Source organism: Pagrus pagrus (genome assembly GCF_965226575.1).
Source record: "Pagrus pagrus genome assembly, chromosome: 1".
Classification (NCBI taxonomy): domain Eukaryota; kingdom Metazoa; phylum Chordata; class Actinopteri; order Spariformes; family Sparidae; genus Pagrus; species Pagrus pagrus.
Window position 1 is genome coordinate 22,814,222 of NC_140185.1, and position 22,261 is coordinate 22,836,482.

General features: G+C 40.6%; 1 protein-coding gene across 2 annotated transcripts in view; it reads right to left on the bottom strand.

The window, feature by feature from the left end:
* The window catches only part of mrvi1 (murine retrovirus integration site 1 homolog), a 35,483-nt gene extending 13,552 nt beyond the window's left edge, over positions 1-21,931 (bottom strand). Inside the window, exons 1-20 of one of the 2 annotated variants that reach the window (XM_084356182.1) lie at positions 21,849-21,931; positions 21,284-21,350; positions 21,047-21,160; positions 20,778-20,958; positions 20,550-20,608; positions 20,401-20,461; positions 20,149-20,307; positions 18,819-18,936; positions 18,668-18,718; positions 18,510-18,587; positions 18,363-18,419; positions 18,217-18,276; positions 17,719-17,774; positions 17,419-17,512; positions 17,209-17,340; positions 17,035-17,126; positions 16,044-16,755; positions 14,460-14,616; positions 9,914-9,942; positions 1,197-1,415 (exon numbers count right to left, since the gene is read on the bottom strand). In XM_084356182.1, the coding sequence (XP_084212308.1) occupies positions 1,197-1,415; positions 9,914-9,942; positions 14,460-14,616; positions 16,044-16,755; positions 17,035-17,126; positions 17,209-17,340; positions 17,419-17,512; positions 17,719-17,774; positions 18,217-18,276; positions 18,363-18,419; positions 18,510-18,587; positions 18,668-18,718; positions 18,819-18,936; positions 20,149-20,307; positions 20,401-20,461; positions 20,550-20,608; positions 20,778-20,958; positions 21,047-21,160; positions 21,284-21,302 (2,448 nt within the window). In that variant the 5' untranslated portion in view covers positions 21,303-21,350; positions 21,849-21,931. Of the gene's footprint in view, positions 1-1,196; positions 1,416-9,913; positions 9,943-14,459; positions 14,617-16,043; positions 16,756-17,034; positions 17,127-17,208; positions 17,341-17,418; positions 17,513-17,718; positions 17,775-18,216; positions 18,277-18,362; positions 18,420-18,509; positions 18,588-18,667; positions 18,719-18,818; positions 18,937-20,148; positions 20,308-20,400; positions 20,462-20,549; positions 20,609-20,777; positions 20,959-21,046; positions 21,161-21,283; positions 21,359-21,848 lie in introns of both variants that reach the window. The other variant, XM_084356183.1, reaches the window with a different exon arrangement.
* Positions 21,932-22,261: the final 330 nt, after the last annotated feature.

Here is a 22,261-nt window from a genome sequence, read left to right on the forward strand (position 1 = left end):
GCATTATTCAACTATTTCCGCAGGCTAAATTGTACTCTTAGTGACGAGTAAACTGAACTTAAGGTATCCAAAAATTCCTGTTTCATAAAGTCCTAAAACCGACCATCAAAGGTAAGAATGCACATAAAACAGACTGAAGTCAAACACTAATTCCCTGAGAGCTCTTCTCAGAGTTTATCTTTGCATTAGACTCCTTTTAAAAAGTTTCCCTCTGATAGTGAGGCTGGAGAAAGGCCACGTCAGTGCTGTAATAAAGGTGGATATTTTTATAGTGTTGGCATATGCTCTGATGATTAGATTACAGCTTCATTACATTTTGCAGAGTCTTATCTTGTCTGTGACTTAATGAGAGCCTGCAGCGGAAGATGATGTTCTCCGAGGTTTAACACTTTACTGTCTGCAGGATGTTTGGTATATTCTTCATGTTGTTTTGATATGCTGAAACCGATATCTCTAAACTTGAGGATGTTCATGTGCACCCGTGCTTGTGCTGGTGCATGAGCAACCGCACCGTGCCGAAGCACACCTCTTCAAATCGTGCCAGGACCAAGAAAGTGTGGTTCAGATGTAATTTGAGTGAAATGACCCTTTAAATCTGAACAAAGTAGGACTTGCCCCCACTGGGGCTGCCAAAGCTCTCAGATCCTATTAGAACCAATCTGATATACTCAAAAAAATATCAAAATAACCAAGCATTAAAGATATTTTGTTTTTAAAACTTGCAGTCAGGTCAGTTTTTATTTATTCAGCTCAAAGCCACAAATCACAAATTGTTCTCAAGGGGCTCCAAGTCTCCAACCTGAACTGATATCAGTGAGTTCAACCTCAGCAGTGGCTCTGCTGCGGATGATTTACTGTGATAGAAACGCAAAATGACCTTCAAAGACTCATAAAACATTCAGGATTCAGTGGAATTACAGATTAACTTGTAAACATTTTGCAGGAAACCACTAAAATACAGAGTACAGATCCAAAAAAAGTAAAATATGTATCAAACCAAAACCCAATATGGTATCTTAAAGTTATCCAAATGCTTCTCCTGCTGAACTGAAAGCATTTTGAAGGCAAAGAAGACCCCTCCTGTGTGGGAGCAGACTTTAGCAGCAACACTGGTGAACTTCCTCACCAGAGTCAAATCGATTATCCAGCGTCGGTTTTTACAGCCTCACATGCTTCAGCAAAGAGTGTGCACTCACTGTACTGGGAGAGCTGGAGGAACTGTCCAGATCCTCGGGGGAGTCCTCCTCTTCCTCGGGCAGCGTTGGCATGGCGGGGGGCAGCGAGGGGCGCGAGCGGGTGTGTGGGAAAATAAAAAGTCTCTCAGCAGCACAGGGGGCGTCACAGGACTCCTCGAGGATATGATCACTGTGTTCAGGAGGAGACCCCTGCTGCAAGAGCTCCTCCTTGTCCTGGAGCTGCAAGATCACGAAGACACAAATACATGTACGTTATGCAATTAGATTAGTAAATAATGAGGGAAACTCTTTTTTATTGAACCACCATATTAGCTGCTGATCTTGTTTTCTGGGGAAAAAAAATTGCTCATGAATGGAGATATTATGAAGGAAGTCTTTCTCTGGCTAACCACAGCTAAAAAAAAGTTTGCAGTGGAACTCATTAAACCATCACACCATAAACAAATCCAAGAATATCATCACTCTCCACGTCCTTGGCAGAGCCGTATTTAAGCAGCAGGCTGTAACATCAGAAACAAAAACTACTGAAACTGAATTTTCCGATGAGTCAGATATACATCGGCTTTACGAATATGTCAAGAGGAAGAGTGCATTCATTTCCAGTATGAATACAAGCTAAACATCAATGGAAACATGAAACATTTGATCAGCTACGATACTTCACTTTGAAGTAAAAGAAATAAAACTTGTACACCTGTGGACTGACAGGTGCGTAGGAGAAGACCAAGACCAAGATCCTAAACAGGTGATAGAGACACCATTCACCCTACTACAAGACACTGTACCATCAACATGGTTTGAAGCTGTTGTTTTAAGGTAAAAAAGTTACATGCTGCTTTAAACATCACAAAACATCTTCACCCAAATGACCTTTACAACATACAGGTTCACTGTGTGTACTCTACAACATGTGGGATGCTGTTTCCTCTTGTCTTAAGAGCTGAAGTTGACAGCAACTTTACTTCTGGCTTTCACAAACTGGAATGGACACAGATGTTCTTATGTTGAACATCTGAAGTCAAAGTGAGGGTGATGCTGAGAAAGGAAGGGTTTTTTTTGAGGGACTGCTGCTGCTAAAACACCTCGACTCAAACACATCATGGTCATCTCCATCTGCCGTGCAATCGCAGCAACGCAGGCAACACTCAGGCGTCCTGCTGTTTCACTAATCTACAGGTGGCGCTAACACACCAAGAAACATCATCAACAATCTGTTTTGCGACTGTTCAATGAGGAGCGAAATCCATTCAGCACCTTCGTTGGACCTGAAGGATGCACACTGTGTGTTTTGGTGAGAAACACCAAATATTAATGTAACTTTTGTTTGTTTACAAGAAAGCACCTCAGGGCACCTTTAAGTTTGTGAATATATTTATTTAATCTTTCTTAATCTTATGAAAAGTGACCTGAGACAAAAAACAATTTTTCATTTTTTATCAGCAATCAGAATTCTCTGCTTTAAGAGATGAGCAATCGAAAACACAAGTAAATAGCCTTTGTGACTAAGCCTGTGAAGCCAAAGATAAACTCTTCCCACACATTGACTTTCATCGGGCAGTTATCGTTTTGACCAGACACAAACTGACTGGGATGCACTGGGTTGTTAAAAAACATTCAGTGTAAGTTGCTCTCACGGAGGCAGAGCTCCTGAGGGACAGTGTAAAACAAACAGAGGGCCTCGTCCATAAATTATGAGAGGAACAAACATATAAGTGCTCGCTCTGTGGAACAAGCACGGAAGACGCCTGAGAGGAGAAATCGTTACTCTACACTAAATGTTTGTTTCGTCTCGAGCTAATCAACGGTGGGAATCGTTACAAGACGGATCAAACTGTGAGCGTGTTAAGTTGACGGCAGACAACACGATGCAGCTTTTGGCTTTGAGGAAAAAGAAAATAACTTGTTCATCACAGCAACAGAGAAAAATACACAAACACGTTCCTAAAATAGAGGCTGGTGATGATCAGGGGCGCTAATTTGAGCCAAAGTCAGGAGAGTGGACACATTTGTGGAGCATCAGCTGGGTGCATTGTAAACATTTGAGCAACATGAACTCATGATATGGTCCTTAAGTAAGAATTTTAGTTCTGTATCCTGTTGAAGAGGTATCTACTGAAGTTAGCATGCTCACCAGCTTGTCCTGGTCCAAAGCTCCCGTGCTAGTGGTGTAGGCAGCTACACTTCCCTGGTGCTCCGAGCTCACAGTCGGGACTACTAGCTCCATTGCTACCTGAGCTAACTAGAGCTAACTCTGGTGAAATACTGCCCCCTATTTGTTCTAATTATGAATTTGACAGGTGGCCAATTCTTACATATTGCACCTTTAAATAATATTATTATAAAAGTTAATGCTGTTTTATTTTTGTACGAAAAAATGCTCTTTAAATAAAAAGCATCCCTACATTTTTTACATTTTCAGAATTAGAAAACGGTGGGCAGAGCGACACTTTACAGTCAGTTGGGATCGTCGTACTATTTTGCTTCTTAAAAGTGCAGCTCAATAGGTGTTTGCTTTTTTTGCCCAGACCCCGCCGTTAAGTTTCAGTTTTTTAAAATGTCTTAGAAACATCTAGACTTTGTTATCCTAGATGTTTCCAACAATGTTTAAACTCTGTGGTGATGGGGTGTTTCATTTGGTGGCCTGTCACTATAACTTCAGAGAAAACATCTAATGAAACATCGAGAGTGAGAAAGCTAGCCGGCGACAGAGACTAAGCATAACATGAATAAAACTTGAATACATGACTTCATCCATGAACATTTCTGCCTGACTTAAACCTGTTTTTTTAACAACACCCATGATCCCACGTCTCAGGATCCTGGGAGTTTGTCTTCATTGTTTTGATTGAATGCCCCCGAGAGCCAGAAATGATATACTGTGTGTTTAAAAAACACTTTTATTATTCAATTAGAAAAACTACCAACTGTTTCATCTCTAAGACGTTTCAGCTGATGTTTACGTGCAGCTGTTAACTGGCTGCACTAAACCAAAGAGAAACAGGACCTAATGTATTTAAATATTGTCTGAAGCATTGTTTGAACTTACAGCTCTTCCTATTTTAGTAGCAAATTCATGCAAATGTAAACACAGAGCAGATTTAACCCTCTGAAGGACAAACTGTCAGGGGGTTAGCGCTGGATGCTAATGTAGTCTCCATTTGTTTGGTCTCACCAAAAATAGACAGCTTTTCATATGCATGATGACCGGCGCAGGTGCCTGTCGTCACTGATGAATGAGGCGTGTAGGCGGGTGAAAGGTGTGATGAATTATTGCTTATTTCAGAGGTATGGCATGCACTTTTACGCCGGACAAATCCTCGGTGAATTCAGGGCCAGAGTATGCAGTGTGCTGTTCAATGTCATCACAAACATGACAAGCTTCTGGGAACATATAGGGACAGAGAGGCTGTGAGTCACTGGGGAGGAAATGGGTTGTTTAACTGACTCCCAGTGAGCTGCGAGGATATTTCCTGACTACAAGTTGACTGTCATACAGGAGCAGATTCACTGCTCTTTCTCAGCAGAGGTTTAACCGCACTGCTGTTGAGCTGTGTTATCGTTTAAGAGATACTGAACGCGTGTCTTTTAAGCTGAATTACTGTACTATCTGATCCCGTATGAACTGTCCTGTCAGTCTGCTTCTCCTCTTCTTATTTATGTATTCAGAGCTGCAGAGATCAGCTTTGAGGTGCAAATATAAATATGAGAGCGAGTCAGTGGATGTTTCTAACATGATTGTGATTAATTGCGCTTGGAGTTCAGGGAGGCTTTGGTAACAAACACCTGCATTTTTACTTGACAGACTAAACATTAATCTAGTTTCTTTCTAGAAGTGGGAAGCAACAAAGTACAAATACTTTGTTGCTGTACTTTTACTCTTACTGATTGTTCGGGTATCTGTACTTTACTTGAGTATTCAGTTTCCTGACAACTTTTGACTTTTACTCCCTACATTTCAACACAACAATCTGTACTTTCTACTCCTCACATTTTAGAAAACAGGCATGTTATGCATTTAAGGGGAATTATTGATTTTTTTCAACATCACAAAACTAATTTCAGCCTCTCAGCGCATATCACGCACGGCACACGTAGCAAGACAGAACAACGTAAAAGACGTAACAGGACAGAAACAGACAGAGAGGGAGAGTCTCCCTGCAGCCCTCGGCCTGCATTTTCTCATTTTCTCAACTATTCGCTCTGCTCGGGACACTTTACCAACCCAAAACTTTTACATTTGACGTTCTAGGAATAAGACTCAACTCATTCTGATGATACCTTTGAATTATATTAATATGACGTGAGGTTCAGTTAGCTTTGCACAGAAATGGCTGGTAGAAATGTCCTTCAGCAGGATACTTTTTACTTTTATACTTTGAGTACATTTCAGAGCCTGTACTTTATTACTTTTACTTGAGTAAAGAAGTTAAGTCAGTACTTCTACTTTCACCAGACCCCTTTTAACACAAGTATCTGTACTTCTACTCGAGTAAACAATGTGTGCACTCCTCTTTACGTAGCCATTTTCTATTATTCTACGTTTTTTTCTGCCAAATAAGAAGAGGAACAATTAGACAAATAAATCACTGATAACTCTGAGAGTTTGCATGATGACAAAGTGCTGACAGAGGCAGAAAAACTATCGCCTCTTGAAAAATGACACAGGCCAAACAAAGATGCCATCCTGCCCTGCGGGAGGCTCGTCGGTGCAGATAGTCTCCCCGGCCGACCATGAGACTGAGATAAATATTGCAGTGTAATTGAATCACACAGATTATTTCCTGTGGGGGGGAGACGAGGACAGAACATACAAGCCTGAACACAGACTTCCCACAAAGACATGTACAGTCTTCTTACAGTACACTCACTTCCTCTAAAGAAAAACATTTCTGTTATAAACTTAGCTCCTCATTACAGCCGGGCCTACAGACGCTCTTTCCTCAGAGGGAGACGAGGGGACCGGCACCCTCCTCCCCTCCTCTGTTACATAAGCCCGCTCCCTGTTGCCAGATTTGTTTAAAATTTGGTTGTGTGAAGCACAGAGTGCAGGGCCAGCAGAGGAAGTGGTTGCTACACAGACCAATAATCTGAGATAACAGAGCAGAGGAAGTGTGTGACATGGACGAACAGAGAGATGTAGAAACAGGTGAGGGAGTACATGGATCCTTAAGTTTGAAAAAATGCATCGAGAAGGAGAAAAGATGACAGACACAAACGCCAGGTTATGTAAACTCACCCCGGCAGTTAGAACAGTCCAAAACAGTCCAAAAAAAGTCCAAATGCGCACCTTCTTGCACAAGTTTGACACAGCTGCAGAGACAGAAGCTGCATGTGTCCACCTAAACGCATCACCCACTGAGACCTCACAAGCCGATCATGTGAACCTGTCCACAGAGAGCACGCACATTACCTGAGTCCGCCACTAGCGCCGTAGAGAAACACACACACAGGCTGATCTCTCCGACTCCAGCCCGACTTCCCACAGTCAAACTGTCACTCTCAGCCTTTTCCCTCAGAAAACTCCTCTATCCTCGGGGCTTCTCCTTCCTTCTCCCGTCCCCTCTGTTCCCTGTCTTTTTTCAGCAGCAGCCTCTCTTTCACTCCTGGGAGCTTTGACCATTTAAGGAGAAGGGCTCTGAATGCCTCTTTGGGCTGCTGTGGAGTGTGTGTCTATGAGTGTGTGTGTGTGTGTGTGTGTGCTGCTCCACTGATCATCCCTCAACTAAAACCTGAAGAAAGTTACAAAAGTATGTTGTTTTTTTCTGCAGGGTCTGTTTTGTTGCTCTAATCACACTGTGGGAGGAGACGATGTTGTGTGTGTTGTTGTGTGCAGGTTTGTGAGAGATTGATAGACAGATAGACTGTGTGCGTCCGATCTGTGTTTACTCTGCAGCCCGAGAGGAATCCACGCATCCACTTCCGAGCTCTTGAAGTTCATTATTGTTTGCTAAACTGCGTTGTCAAACCCTGCACCGTTCTCGCTGCTTTTATAACGGTTACAGATTTAGGTTTTTAAGTGCTGCGACAATCCTGAGTTTGGTGGAAAACAGAGCACAGCAGTCACATTGTTCGGAGGAACACAGCTGACATTCACGGCGGGTCACAGCATCACAGTTTGAATTAACGTGAGCTGATGATATTAAGTGCTCCAGTAAAAGAAGTTGTTCATCAAAGGAGCAATTTGTACAGAAAGTCAGATGTCTTATTCGATTCAAATGAAGTTAACATCGTTTGGGCTGATTGTGCTGATTGTGTTGCTGCACGCATAGTTACGAGTCAAAGCTCTGCCTTCAAAGTTTTACCTCAGTGACAGTCAAGTATTATGATCAAACTTTACTTAAATTACTTTATATATTTACTTCCATTATAGACAGCCTCGCTCTTTCTTATATCAGTGACCTTGTAACCCCTTATTATTAGACCAGCTGCCGTTATCATTAGCCAGGGCGAGGCTTCGGACAGAAGGCGGTGGGGCTCCACAACTGTGGAATAATCTTCCTTTGAGAATCAGGCGAGCTACCTCAGTGTCTTCCTTTAAAAAAAAAAACAATAATAAAAATAAAATGGCTTTTAATTAGTGTATATTCTTGTTTATGCTCTTATTCGTTTGTTTTTTCACAGATTTTTCTGTCTTTGATTCATGTTTTTATTATATTTTATTTCCCTCTTGCATTTAATTCTTCTTCTTCTTTTACGTTTTTATGTTTTTGAAAAGTGCTCTATAAATAAAGTTTACTGTCATTATTATGATTAATATATATATATAAACCCAGTTTAAAATGCTGGTTTTAACACAAACATATCATCATGTCACTCACAATATGAATCCTACAGGCTGAACATAATCTATATGTATACATGTGTATATAAAAACAAATAATGTACACAATCCTTCCAACCCATGTCTGCATATTTATCCAGTATTCACTTCCTTTCACTACTCCTGCTGCTTCATTGCACTACATGTACCCTTTATAACACACAGCACAGCTGACTCGCACACAGACTTTTATGGTGATCTTAATGTATATACACCTACTGTGTTTTCACACGCTATTGTGCCGTACAGTCCGCACCGTTCATCATTCTTTATTCTTTTACATTCTTTACCTTATTTGTTCCCAGCGGACCGTCTATTCCTGTGTAAGTACGCTGAGAGCAATGTAAAACTGGACTTAAATTCTTTGTATGTGTACACGTACAAGGCCAATAAAGCTGATCCAAACTCTGGTCCTCTTCATACTGATGCATGTCAGTTGACGTCAGCTGCTCATTTAAACCAGGGTTTCAAACATTACTGTAGCTTTATATTGGCTTGTGTTTGTTTTTACTGTCTTTTAAATGTGATTTTTAACATTTCTTATCTTATTTTTAACGCCTTTCTACGTCCCTGTAAAGCACTGTGAATGGCCTTGTGTCTGACGGTGCTACAGACAGTTGAGTCCGGGTAGAAAACTTGCCATTGTTTCACATTGCGGAGATACGTGCTTATTTAATGTATTTTAAGCTCATTAGTCTGTGGCCCGACAGGGAAATCAGGTCTCCTTCCTAATGTTAGTGAAAATGATGTTGTCAATAAGACATGACAGCATCAAACAAGCATTTTAGATTAATTAGATGACGCAGTGGGGGCACCCCGGCCCCAGTAGCTTTGTCCTCTGCTGCAGCAGCCCAAGGCTAGAGTCCGCCCTGTGGCGCTTTGCTGCATGTCATCCGCCCCCTCTCATCCTGTTTCCTGTCACCTCTCAATGCTGTCAATCCTATCAATGAAGCCATGATAAGGCGAATATATATATATATATAAAAAGAAAAAAAATAGATGATGCAGGAGTTTTCTACCCAGAAGTTCCTCCTCCAAAGGGTCACAAACTAAATCTGAGAAGTTGTGAGATAGTTAACAGTCAGTGAAAGTACTGATTCAAGTGTTTGCTCTACTTTTAAATACTGGATCATTTTACCTCTTGAGCCTTCAGCTGTGTTGTTGTTGTACATTTCAAAGACATGCTCATGCCTACATGATTAGTTCAATGTTGTATTGTATCCATTGTATTTTAGAAGCTTATTTTTTGTGTTTTTATTGTGAAATCATCTGCAAAGGGCAAAACTTTACCTTCAGCATTTATAGGCAGTATGTATAAAGGGTTTATAACACACTTTGATGAAGTTGTAAACAGATATGTGTTTAATTATCAGTTACAATATAGTAAAATATATTTGTAATGATGTAAACTGTCTTTATAGGAAATGTGATAATTTTTGCTTAATGCTGTACATTAATAAACAATTCAAATGTCCTCACAACTACATTAAAGTGTGTATAAACCATCTATTAAATGTCTGTAATGTTAAGTATTACCCTAAACACTAACTAGTATCTATAATTCTCAAAGTAAAATCCCTCTCTGAACTGTAAAGTAATGTAAATATTCAAATAAAATACAAAAACCTCAGAATTGTAAGTGAGAACAACTTGAGCTGATGTATAATAGTTATAATCCACCTCTGCTCAAACCACAAACTGAAACTGCACTTTATCTTCACGTTGGCAAGAAAGTGTTAACCGGTATAGCCTCTCAAAAAATAACATTTCCGACGAGCCGGTTCAAAAAACAGACAAGATACACAAACACACAGCACATTATACGAGCATTATGTGCCTCTACATACAGAAATAACGTTATATTTCACTGCAGGAGAGCAGGAGGGAGTCTTCTTACCTTGCTGCAGCCGCCTTGTCCTGAGCCACCTGTTGGAGCCAGAGCACAGACAGACAAGACAGTGAACACGGCTGATTTGCATTTAACAGGAAAGCATGTGCAATGCAAATGTGATGAGACGGTTAAAAAAAGAAAAGTCAGAGTGTGCGTGTGAGGGAAGCAGAAAGAGGAAACACACAGGGGAAATAAATTAAGTTTTGTGTCCTACGAGGTTGCTGGCAGCGTGATGTCAATTTGATTGGTTTGAATTACTGTAACTCTTGTTTCAGGAAGTATCTCACCCCGCCACCCTCCTCCTCCTCTATAACTAGGGGCAACAATAACCTGGCAACCATTTCTGGTACACGAGGTGCTTGATCCTCTGGTTGAAAGCTCTTGGCCCCAAGTAAAGGCTATTGTGTCGTCCGCGTTAGGTGCTCTCAGGAAAAGGTCGGTAATATTGTGATACCAAGCAAAGGGCTAAACACCAGTGACTCACAGACATTTAAGTAGAGCTGAACACTTTAAAGGTCAATAAGGAGGGAATAAGTACAAATGCACCATGATTATTTCAGATATCAGAGGATGCATGTAATAAAAACTATACTTAAAGGTCCAGTGCGTACGATTTAGGGGCATTTAGGCATTTATAATAATCAGAAACTAGGAATCATTCTGTTTTTATATCTACATAGGAAGCAAAGCGCTCTTTGTAGTCTTTAATAGAGCTAGATGGTGGACGCAAAGATGGTGCACATTCAGCCATTGAGATTTGCTCGCCTTGAGATAAATACGCTAAAAATGTTTTCTTGCTTTCGGGTTTACTTCCTGGTTCTGTGGCACACTGAATACGTGCAGCAGTTTAAATCCCTTTACTGCGATAAAGGTTTAACAAATATAAAACCTCCATTAATCAAAAATTCATAATTGACCTTGTTTGCAGTTTGAGGTGTCCTGTCAACAGTTTTATAATGACGGCCTATGGGGGAAAATAGAAGTTTTGCACTTGGTAAACACAATCTTGAGAGATGTTCACATTTTGTTTGTTGATTGCAATCTGCAACGACACGGCTATGCCACTAAATCTTACACCCTGCACCTTTAATTGCTATTATGTTGCTTATTTGATGGTGCCACTTCCAGGAAATAAGACTCTTTGAAATGAGACTCTAAAACAACTTGAGTAACGCAGCATTTCACTGACAGATTTTACTTTATGTCATTACGCAAATCATAGAAAGAAAATAAGAGAAAATAAGAAAGATGTACTGTAGAAGCTTGTAGGAATGTGATGGTAGAAATGTCCACACGTGTCCTGTTTTGACCTCATTTTCATGGTCAGATACATCTGTTTTTCTATTCAGGTCACAGCCTCTTTTTTCTCTTTCCTAGAAGCATTTAATTCACATTCCAGCTCAAGTGATTTTGGTATTTCTACCTTTGTCTTATTTGTAAATTCACCATCAAAGAGCACTTTGTTTAGAGCCACTGCGCACACAGAGAGAGCATTAGAGACCCACATTTCTAAATTATTTACATTCAGTCTCCACTGGATCTTCATTCATCACACAACCTTGTTGAAAACAGCAACATAAAACCTTAAAAACAGGTTTTATTCCTGTAACGTTACAGTGATATGCCCAAATGTGATTTAATATATTATATTAATGTTTTATTAGTTAAAGGAAGATAAGGGAGGAATACAAAATAGCCTTAAAAGCCTTAATGGAGGCAGATTGCTCTCTAACAGCATCAAAAACACAAAAGCACCAGTGTGTGTACTGCAGCTCTGATGGACAAAACTCAATGTTTATTATTGTTAGTAATGACATTTTTCTTAATAGGTTTATGTAGTAGCTTTTATTCATTGCTCTCTGGATGGGAATGTCAGCCGCTAGGTCCACCACTTTAGCTCAGGCTGGAATATCTCAACAACTATTTTCTATTTTGAAAAAGACATTCATGGTCCCCAGAGGGTGAATCCTACTGAGGTTGACATTTGTGTTTATGTTGAGACAATAGCTGGCAAATGTTAGAGTGCTAATGCGCTACACACAGATAATAATGGCAAAAATGCAAAACAAAGATAATAAATTCTGCATTTTAAATATACTACCTGCTTAACATCAGCATGTTAATGATGTAATTGTGAGCATGTTAGCATTCTTAGCATTTAGCTCAACGCACCACAGACCCGCTAGCCTGAGTGCAGACTGCTTTGTTTAGGACTGTGTCTGTATGTGTCACACAACCTTACTTATTGTTTGTCCTGTTACAGTTTTGTAGCCTGTCGTGATGTGTTCTCATGTGTATCGTGATAAAGTTATGATATTCAAATGCCATTGTATCATGTCATGTTAGCATGTCATGTTAGCACGCGAAACAAAGATGATAAATATGGCACTGTAAAAAATCATACCTTCATAAGATCAGCATGTTTGTGAGGTCAATGTGAGCATATGACATGCAGCATGCTGACATTAGCAATTAGCTCACAGCACCACATAGCTGCTAGCATGGCTGTAGACTGTTAAGTTTATGACTGTGTGAGTGTGTGTGTGTGTGTGTGTGTCTTGGGAACAGGGGTTTGCCATGCGACCTTAGTGTTTGTTTGTCCTACTACGTTTCTGTAGCCTGTTTTGTCTTGTCTGTTGTAGTGAAGTTATGATTATCAAATGCCATTGTATGCATCTGTTTTATAACAGCTTTTATTATGTTTCTTTGATGCTGTATCCTGAGATATGTGCTTTGCTGTTGCCTCTTTTCTTGTTTAACATCAACGTGTCCAGGGATCGCAGATGAAGCCTTTTATTTAAATCTGGCACTTTTGAAATCACACTGATGTTGGTTAATATGTGCTGCCTCTGATAAATACATTTAAAAAGTACAGTATTGTTGAGAAAATGCTAACATTCAGCGTGTCGAAATTTGATTGGTTCAAATAAGATGAAACCTTCCTCGTATTAACAATGACTGCATTCAAATCATGAGGTGCTGTAACAGTAAACTGGCAGGGCACATGTCACATTTATGCCCGACATAAAATGTTGATCATCCTTCTGCAGCTTTGAACGCAGCTTCATTTGGTAAGCAAAATAAAAAGTCCACGCCTACACTGGACGAACTTTAGACAGAGGGCTATAAAATAAACATAGAGATGATTATTGTCTCTTCACTTAAAATACAATGCTCCCCACTGAGGCCACACACTGTTTCTCAGCAACCTCACCATGTTTCAAACCCTCCTCCACTCCATTGTTTCTCTCCACAGAGAAACAATTAAATATAAGACTTGGCCCTCTTAGCCATCAGGGCATTTAGCAAGTGCAATACTAAACATCCCTGAGAAATATCAACAGGAATCATCCGCTCTGCAGGGAATGGCGGCGGAAAAAACAGTTTAGCGAAAGCTTACTAAAAATTAAGATCCAAGGGTGTTTTTAAAAAGATACATTTGTGTTTGTGGGCTAAAACCCACAAAGTTGTCTGCCTGTATTTTTTCTTTGTCAGTTAGCATATTTTTTATGTCATGCATGCTAGTCAGTAAGTAACGGCAAGACATGGGCATGACCAGCGGAAAATATTACATATTTAGGTTAAAAAAAATCTTGTAAAAAATGAACAATGTTACACTCCCCTCGTTTCCTTACTTTAAAGGAAAAATTTTGAGAAATACACCTTGAGAAATACACTTATTTGTTGTCTTGTTAAAAGACGAGTAGATTGGTACCATTCTCATGTTTATATGGTAGCTGGTAATGGTACAGCAGCTGTTAGCTTAGCTTAGCACAAAGACTGGAAGAGGGGGGAAACAGCTAGCATGGCTTTGTGTGGAAGTAAAACAAATCTGCCTACCAGCACATCTAAGGATCAAATAAGTTATATTTAAGTAATTTAATAAGTACAAAAAAACTAAGTGTAAAAACAACATGCTGTAGTTTTTTGTGTGTTTGTTGTGTGTATTACAAAAACAAGATATAATGTGGTAATTAGGGGGGTTGGTAGGTGGGTTTTTTGTAAAATCACTCCTGTATTGCAGCTAAAAGCCTGCATTGTGTACTTTGTGAGCAAGAGACCTCAGAATCAGATTTCTCAATGTCTTTACATAAACATGCTCATAGCACTTGAGAACCATTAAGACGTAAATGTAAAGTGGGCTGAGCCACAGGCACTGAGAACAGGAAACTCACAAAGACATTGTTTTAGCCCTTTCAATTGAAAAAAGTCTGACAAAGTATAAAAGTTTTGTCAATTAAAATGGGCTGTAGCTAAAAATACTCCACCCTGTCTCTGTTTACATAAAAAAAAAAAAAAATCATTCAGACCTCCCTTAATTCTCCCCCTGGCCCTCTTTGATAGATAACATACCCTCCCTCAGAGCTCACTCTCTCTTCCTCCTCACTGTACCAGCTGTTGTGTGCAATGTAAATATCTGCTGGGCCTATTTTCAGACATCCTCAGGGATTACCATCAGAGAAGGAAGTAGCTTTAATTCATCAGTGTCTCACAGAGTACCCTCAACCACGATAACACTGATGCTGTATTTCTGTCATGCGGACCATCATACCATTCATGGGTAGCTGTGGAGACTCGCTGACTTCTGGGATTACAGGAGGTGGAGGAGGACTCTCCGTTCTGTCTCCGTCGTCAGGCTCCATATTGGACTCGTCTGTACAGCCTGTGGCATCTGTTTCTGGATCAGCTGGCAGACTGGGTCCTGAAGACTTATATATGAGAAACTACAAATCAACTTCATGTGCAGAAAACTCTGCTCCTAAAACGCCTCGTCAGTGGTCTCGCCTTCAGTTCTGTGACTTCATGACATCACACTACGTCACCATGTCACACATTTGCATAATTTTTGCCTAGTTGGCACATAGGAATTAATTAAGCACTGCTGATCTGTTGTTGTTAGCTGGCTCAGGCGTGTATGAGCTGACCAATCAGAGCAGACTGAGTATTTAGGAGGTGGAGCCTTAAAGAGACAGGAGCTAAAACAGAGCTTTTTAGACAGAGGGGGAATAAAATGCTGCTGCAATGGATGATTGAGGTTGAAACTCCAGTGATGACGAGTGAAGCTATAAACCTTTAAATGTCTGGATAACGATGTTACAGCCTTATGGCAAAAATACACACACACACACACACACACAGACACACACACACACACACACACAACCACATGTGCATTGCACTTCAATGTTATGGATGGACGTAAATATTTGCACAGTCCCTCATACTCTATCCTAACCTAGGGGTCGGCACCCCCATTAGGGGTCATCAGATGCCTCTGCGGGGTCATGAGATGAAATCAGCACAGGAAATAGAAAATCTAATTCTGCAACAATATTAGTGATGTTTACTTTTTGGGATATTTTTCTAGTCTTTGCCATCTTCTTTGAAAAAAAGTTTCACTTCTTCAAGACAAAAAATTATAAAAGAAACAAAAAAAACCAAAAAATGACTTAACTACTATAACTTAACCTTGTATCTACGGGTCACAGGTGAAAAAGTTTTGGTACTTCTGCCGTAAAAGTTTACATGTTCATGTGGTCCTAGAGAGGATTTTATGCAAATATTTAAAGTTTATTTTTAATGCTTTACAAATGCAATATCATTAATTGCATGAAATCTAAAAGATTTGCTAAGTGTACTCACACACTCTTTCACTCTTTCTTTTATTATCAAGTTTTGCAGCACAGAGACGAGCTGTGTCTCAACAGTGACAGTAATGTCAGAACCTCAAGTTAAAATCTTTAATAGCAGCATGATTTATTCTGGCAGTTTTTGTTCCCACAGGAGTGTTATGACCTCTACGAGACAAAATAAATCCCTGATTATAAAAACATCTCCATGCAGCAGTTCCCTGGTGTTCATGTTGTAAAATACTGACTGGACGAGTCTGGACAAACATGGAAATCATATGATTTTATAATATGCTGGTGCTTCTTCACATTATTTTAGATTATTTAGTTAAATTCAGATTATATATACAACATGTCCAGACACTGATTTCAGCAGAGCAACATACACATAAACTTACACTTACACTTCACTTTAACCAATGTAACCTTCTGAAATCAGAATCATTAAAAACAAGTATATCACTTGTTACTCTGTAGCAAAGCAAACACTGAATTTAAACACAAACCTGAGAAGGATCTTCTTCTGTGACTCCGGCCTCCAGAACATTCAGCTGCTCGTCAGTGTCGGCGGCTCGGTCCAGAGCCTTCTCCACCCTCAGGGTGATGCTCTCCATCCTCACCCTCACCTGGCTCACCCTCCGCTCGCTCTCTCGCACCAGCTCGGCGGTCTCCAGGGCGCTGTTGACCATCGCCTCCATCCTTCTGAGGGTCGTCAGAAGGCCGTCCGCAGTCACCTGAAAGTGGGATTGCTCCTGCTCTGAGGCTGCTCCACCTGTGACCTCCGTGGCCACTGCTGCATCCCTCTGATCCTTCACCACCTTCTCCACAGCTCTGTCTGGCTCTCCTCTCTCAGTGTTGGTTCCCCTGTCGATATGAAGAACTCTGCTGCTGTTTTTCTGCTCTGCGACACACTCCTGTGCAGATCTCAGAGAGGCTTGCAGGTGACGGACCTGCTCTCTCATATCACTGATCGTCTGCTCTGCCTGCTGGAGCTTTGCTTGTGTTTCAGAGAGCTCCTGGACCGAATGGGTTTCTTTCGTCCGTGCCTTAGCGCCCTCTACACTGCGGGCTTTCCACCAGTTCACCACAGCCACCTTCTTGGCCTCCTGGATCTGACTCCCGGTCTGGCTTTTCTTTTGCTCCAAGGCTCTGCACCGCTCCTCCACCTTCTCCCCTTTCTCCTCCCACACGCACTTGTGCAGCTCCAGCTCCTGCAGCCTGAAACCACCACCACCACAGCTTTATAAACATCTCCTTTACACAGTGTTATGTCTGTAGTTACCAAGGGGTACTAAAACTGCACTTAGCCCCGACAGACCCTAACACACAGAGGACAGTAACTCATGTGGGTTGCGTAACGGAGATGCCCATAAACACACTGTCATATCCAGACACCCCTTTTATTAGCCTGAGGAAGCTTCTCAGAACAGAGACCAACATCAACCAAATCCAGTTTGTTACCATAACAGGAAAAAGGGAGGTAAAAAACTCACATACACATTGACAAGCTGCTGCTTGATGCGTGCCTGTTGCTGCTGGCGGTGAGGAAAAGGCCTCTCCTGTGTTTCTACTGGAGCAGAGTCCTGCGTCTGAGAGATAAGACAGATTTAAACACATACATGTTACTACATGCCACAGGTAGCCTCTGTTGAGTGTCCCCTCTCTGCTCACCCTCTCAGGATACTTATTGTGCAGAAGAAGAGCTATTTCTGCAGACTTGATCCTGTGGATGATGCTCTGAATATCATCGCTGTGTGTGTGCAGGGATGGGAGGCTGATGTCGTCCAGACCTCTGTGATGCTGCTGCAGACCAAGAGAGCGACATGAAACAGAAAAGCACCACCATGTAAAGATAAACTGTGGCTCCCGAGTGTTTCCTACCTGCTGCATATCCTGCATCTCGCTCTGCAGAGAGCGGTGGTTCGGAGGATCTCGACTGTAGAGACTCTGAGGACTGATGCAGTGTCTGTCGTACCTGCCGGGGACAGACAGAAGAGATGAAGATTCAACCTTCAACTATTTGGGAAAATTCATACACAATATTGTTGAGATATTCTATAAATCATAATGTCACTCTGCTCATAAGCTTGCAGTTATTTTTCTTTTTTTGATAAAGCCCAGGTAGATGCTTGAGATGCCTCTTGAGCTTGTGCTTACACAAGTCCCATTTATTAAAGTTACCTGAGGAGAACCTGGTGTGAATGTTCCTGTAACCTCATCAGGTCTGACTGCAGGCCCTACAACAGCAGAGCAGAGTTAATTCATGTATTTATTTTTCTGTTTACTTGACAGGGACAATACATCTAATCAAAATGCAACCGGCGCAATGTATACGGGATTTGCAGTCCTTGTCCCTTGTTAGGCTAACGTGTGAAATAACAACCAAATGTACATTAAAAACCATTTAAATCAAATCTGATTGACAATTTTAGTTTAGTTCTGCCCACTTCCTGTTTAAACCCCACCCACTCCGAGTGCGGATACAGATACAGATACAGACACAGACACAGACACAGATAATGGTGTGCTCGTTCCTCCCTATTTGAAATGATTAATGGTGTTATCACATTGAACATGATGTAATCTATCTGCACTACTCTACAATAAGTATGACATGTAATAGGAAAATAGGATTCATTCAAGTGCTTTCTCTGCTTTGTGATAAAGTGTAAATCAAACCTCGATCATGTTGTGATTCTCCACATGAGAGCTCTTCATCTTATCCATGAGAATGTCTTTCTGTACGGGAACATTTGAGACACGAGGTAAAATAAAAACGTCCAGCTGACCATTTTCTCCCGATCAAAACGAGTAGATAGACCAACCTTTGTGATTTCTCCGTCTTTCAGCGCCAACATAACCAGAGTTTTCTCGAGTTCGGCCTGCGAACATTAGGATGTTTAACTCTCAGTTCAAACTCCTAATATAGAGACGAACACAAGTGTGTGTGTGAATTATGGATCTGTTCCTACCCTCAACTCAGCGTTGGCTTTTCTCAGTTTGTTGATGCTGTCTTCAGAACAGGTCCTTTCAAAGGTGAGTTTTTCATTCTGCGCGGACACAAATGTTTTACAGGGAAAGCGCATCAACTTTTTCGAAAATTTGGACTTACATTTAAGATCTACATTACCTTGTCTTCAAGCCTCCTAATGTGAACCTTCAGGCATTCAACCTCATTGCTCTGGTGATAAAAACAGATTCAAACCTAAATATTTGCCATAAAAAATACATAAATACTTAGACGGTAGCTTCAAAGGTGGGCTGTTAAGTTTGTGCTGTACCAGTTTGGTGCAGCTGGTCTGAGTGCGACCTGCTCTCTCCTGGGCCTCTTTAGACGCCCGACGGGTCTCCTCCAGTTCTTCTGTCAGGGATCTGCTTCTTGCTGCTGAACGCTGAGCACTGCACACACCCAAAAACACATGAGATCTTATTGTTTAAGTCAGCAGAGGATCCACCTTTACTCAGCAAAGAAAGAACAAGTGATTAATATAAATGTATAAAAGAATGAGGGTCGAGGGCTGAGCTGCTCGAGTGCAGTTTTCTACAACAAAGAAAACCTTCTCTAAGATTTAGTGAGTCTCATAGGCAGTCTTGTCTGGTTTCAATAGCCTCATAGCCACAAAAGATGCATAAGTCACTCTATGAATGAATGTTACTACTCAAGAAGAATTTAAATATGAAAGAAAGTCTATGACATGATTTATGGTCCATTTGACAACTTTGTAAAGTATCACAGGTTCAGAAAATACAGATCATGTGACTCACATTTAAGTTGTAAATATGTTAGTTTCTGTATTAAAGGGTAACTCCACCACCTTTACACATTAAAGTGTGTTTACAGGTCTTGGGGAGTACTTCTGCATATGTGAAAAAAGTAGTTCAAAGCGTTTTGTGGCTCCAATCTGGCTGTAATCTGATAAACTGCCTCCAGTGATGTCACTCAGTAGCTAAGTTGCATTGTGGGTAATGTAGGCACCACGTTTTGAAAAGGAAGAAGAATGTGTGAAATAAAAAGACAACATTTCTGATTCTGCTGTATCGATTTGGATCATTTGCTATGAATGAGTCCAACGGTGTTGTAGAAATGCAGTGTTAGACCAGTGGACTGCTTTTCAGAAACTGGTGCCTACATTACCCACAACACAACTTAGCCACTGAGTGACCCCAAGACCTGTTTAATTAAAAATTAAGTAAATTGTTCCCATGCTTTCCACAGGTAAAATAAACATGCATCTTTTTAGTTTACTTCTGCTTCAACACAATTTTCCCAGTCAGTCTTAATGTGCATCGGCTAGACTGGACAATTCCTTTTCACTCTCTATAATTCAAGCTTCTTACGTAGATAATATTATTTTTAAATGTAGCTATAAAGTGCCACTTATAAGGGATCTGATTCAGGCTGCTTAAGTCCATATTTTAAACATATTTCAGTCTGTATTTGCACATTAAGAATCTGCTTATTAAGTATTTGGGATCTCTGATGAATGACATCTTATACTCTGTGTTAAATTTTGATTTTGCTTTGGAAGAAACTGAAATTGAATGAGATAACGATGTGCCTTTGTTTAGTACACATGGCTTAGATGAGGAAGACAGTAGTTAATCCTCCACCTGGCCAGCTTTGCTCTCAGCTCGGTGATCTCCAGAGTAAGCTGCAGGTTCGTGTCCTCACACTGAGCCACCGTCCTCAGCAGGCTGCTGTTCTGCTCGCTCAGCTTGCGGTGAGCGTGCTTCAGGTCAGCCACGGTGCCTAACAGCTCTTTCCCATCACTGAGGCCAAACAAACAGTTAGTGGTGAAGTGTGACAACACACAGTGATAACGGGAGGTAAACACATACAGTCATTAAAGGAGTGACACTGACCAGGAACACTGGTGGCTGTCTGAGGACGCAGCTTTGCTTTGACAACCTGAGAAATCCAAACCTGAAAGGTAAAAAGGTTCAGTGAATCGTCTTCTGATGTGATTAAGACACAATTTCTCAGAAGTCTGAATAAAACAGTGGCAGCCTACCGTTTACAGGCAGTCTAGAAGAGTCTGGCCAAGATAAATGACTGCCATCCACATCGGTGCTGAAACACAAGAAGAGTCTCAGAAAATGATGATTTATAAAAGATTTAATCAGCAACACATTAGCTGTAAACAAAAAAAATTAACTGTGTTTGTAAAATGATTAAAAGTTGAATATCATGCTTATCCACAGCCCTACATGACGTCCACAACGTTGTAGTTTTCTCTCACCTGTCCCGGCTGCACTGTGCGATCCACTGCCTCATGGTGGAGTGGAAAGTCTCTCTGCTCACATGTGGGTCCTGACAGTCAGGGTCGAGCAGCCATCGCAGGGAAGCCAGCCGGTCCTGCTCTGGACTCTGAGCCGTCATGGTCTGCAGGTACTGAATGATGGTGGAGGCCAACACCTCTCCTGAAAGACGAGAGAGACGCAGAACAATGATTCTGCTTCAGATGATTATTTGAACCTGTTTTGTTGAAATCAACATCGGTCCGTGTACCTGTGCTGGAGGTGTTACATGTGTTATACATGATGTCAAGCAGTTCATGTTCAGAGAATCCTCCTGTGTCTTTGCTGACGTCATCCCTCGTTTCACAGTCGGGTGGCTCCCACACTGAACATGTAGAGATGAACGAAAGGTAAAGTACGTTGATAAACCAGAAGTATGCTGTACATCTAAAGCAAATAAAACATTTGTCTTGTCTTTGATCAAATAAAAAGGAACCGCAACACTTACCATCATTTCCATCAGACATTGTGCTTGTTTCTCCTGAATCCCCCGGACTGTCACGTTCTTACATGACCTGATATTCTAATAAACATGAAATATATCCTTTCTATAATCTATTATGTAAAAGGTACAACTCAGAGTAGAAATATGACAAAAATCATAGTCTATGTATCATAGTCTATAGTCTAAGTATCATTTTAATATATTAAAATCAATAAATATCTAAGATGAAATTAAATGTCTATGATTTAAACAGAAACAGGGCTACTTATAACATTTTCTTTGTCATCGTGCAGTGAGGTAGAAAAATGAAGAGTTTATTATCTCATAAGCAATAATAATGACAATACATGTTTTAAAGTGGAAGCACACAATAGCTCAATCAAATGTCGTACCTACTAAATTTCCAATACAAACATATGAATTCTGTATATGTTGAATATACAGGTATGATAATATTGTGCAAAATAAGATTATATGGTAATGATTTTACTTGTCTTATAGTTACATACTCATCAAATATCACTTAATTAGGGGAAATAAGTTGTTAAAAAATAAATAAAATACTTACTTCTCAATCCAGTCCAGTCCTCTGTAAAGAAAAAATAAACAAGGGTTTCAAATGATAAATCAGGAGCTTTATGTTTCCATGACCATTTCTCCAACCTTCCTCTGATTCCCTGTGATGGTTGCACAAGAAGTCTTCAAGATGCTCTTATGCTTGTTTTCACTGCTTCACATCAAAACCAGCTGACACCCCCCAGCCCACCTCTCCCCCACCTTCCTCCCCCATCCCACTCCTGCCAAAATGCTGCCCTTAATGGGTGTCAATTTAAATTCACCAGGTTCACATATCAACTTCACGGTCTGCCAGGCATTTCCTCCACTATTTGAAATTTGTAGTCAGACAATTTCATTATTTTCAGACGATTAAAAAATAATAATACTGATATTACAAATGAAACTGAATTTTCTTCATAATTG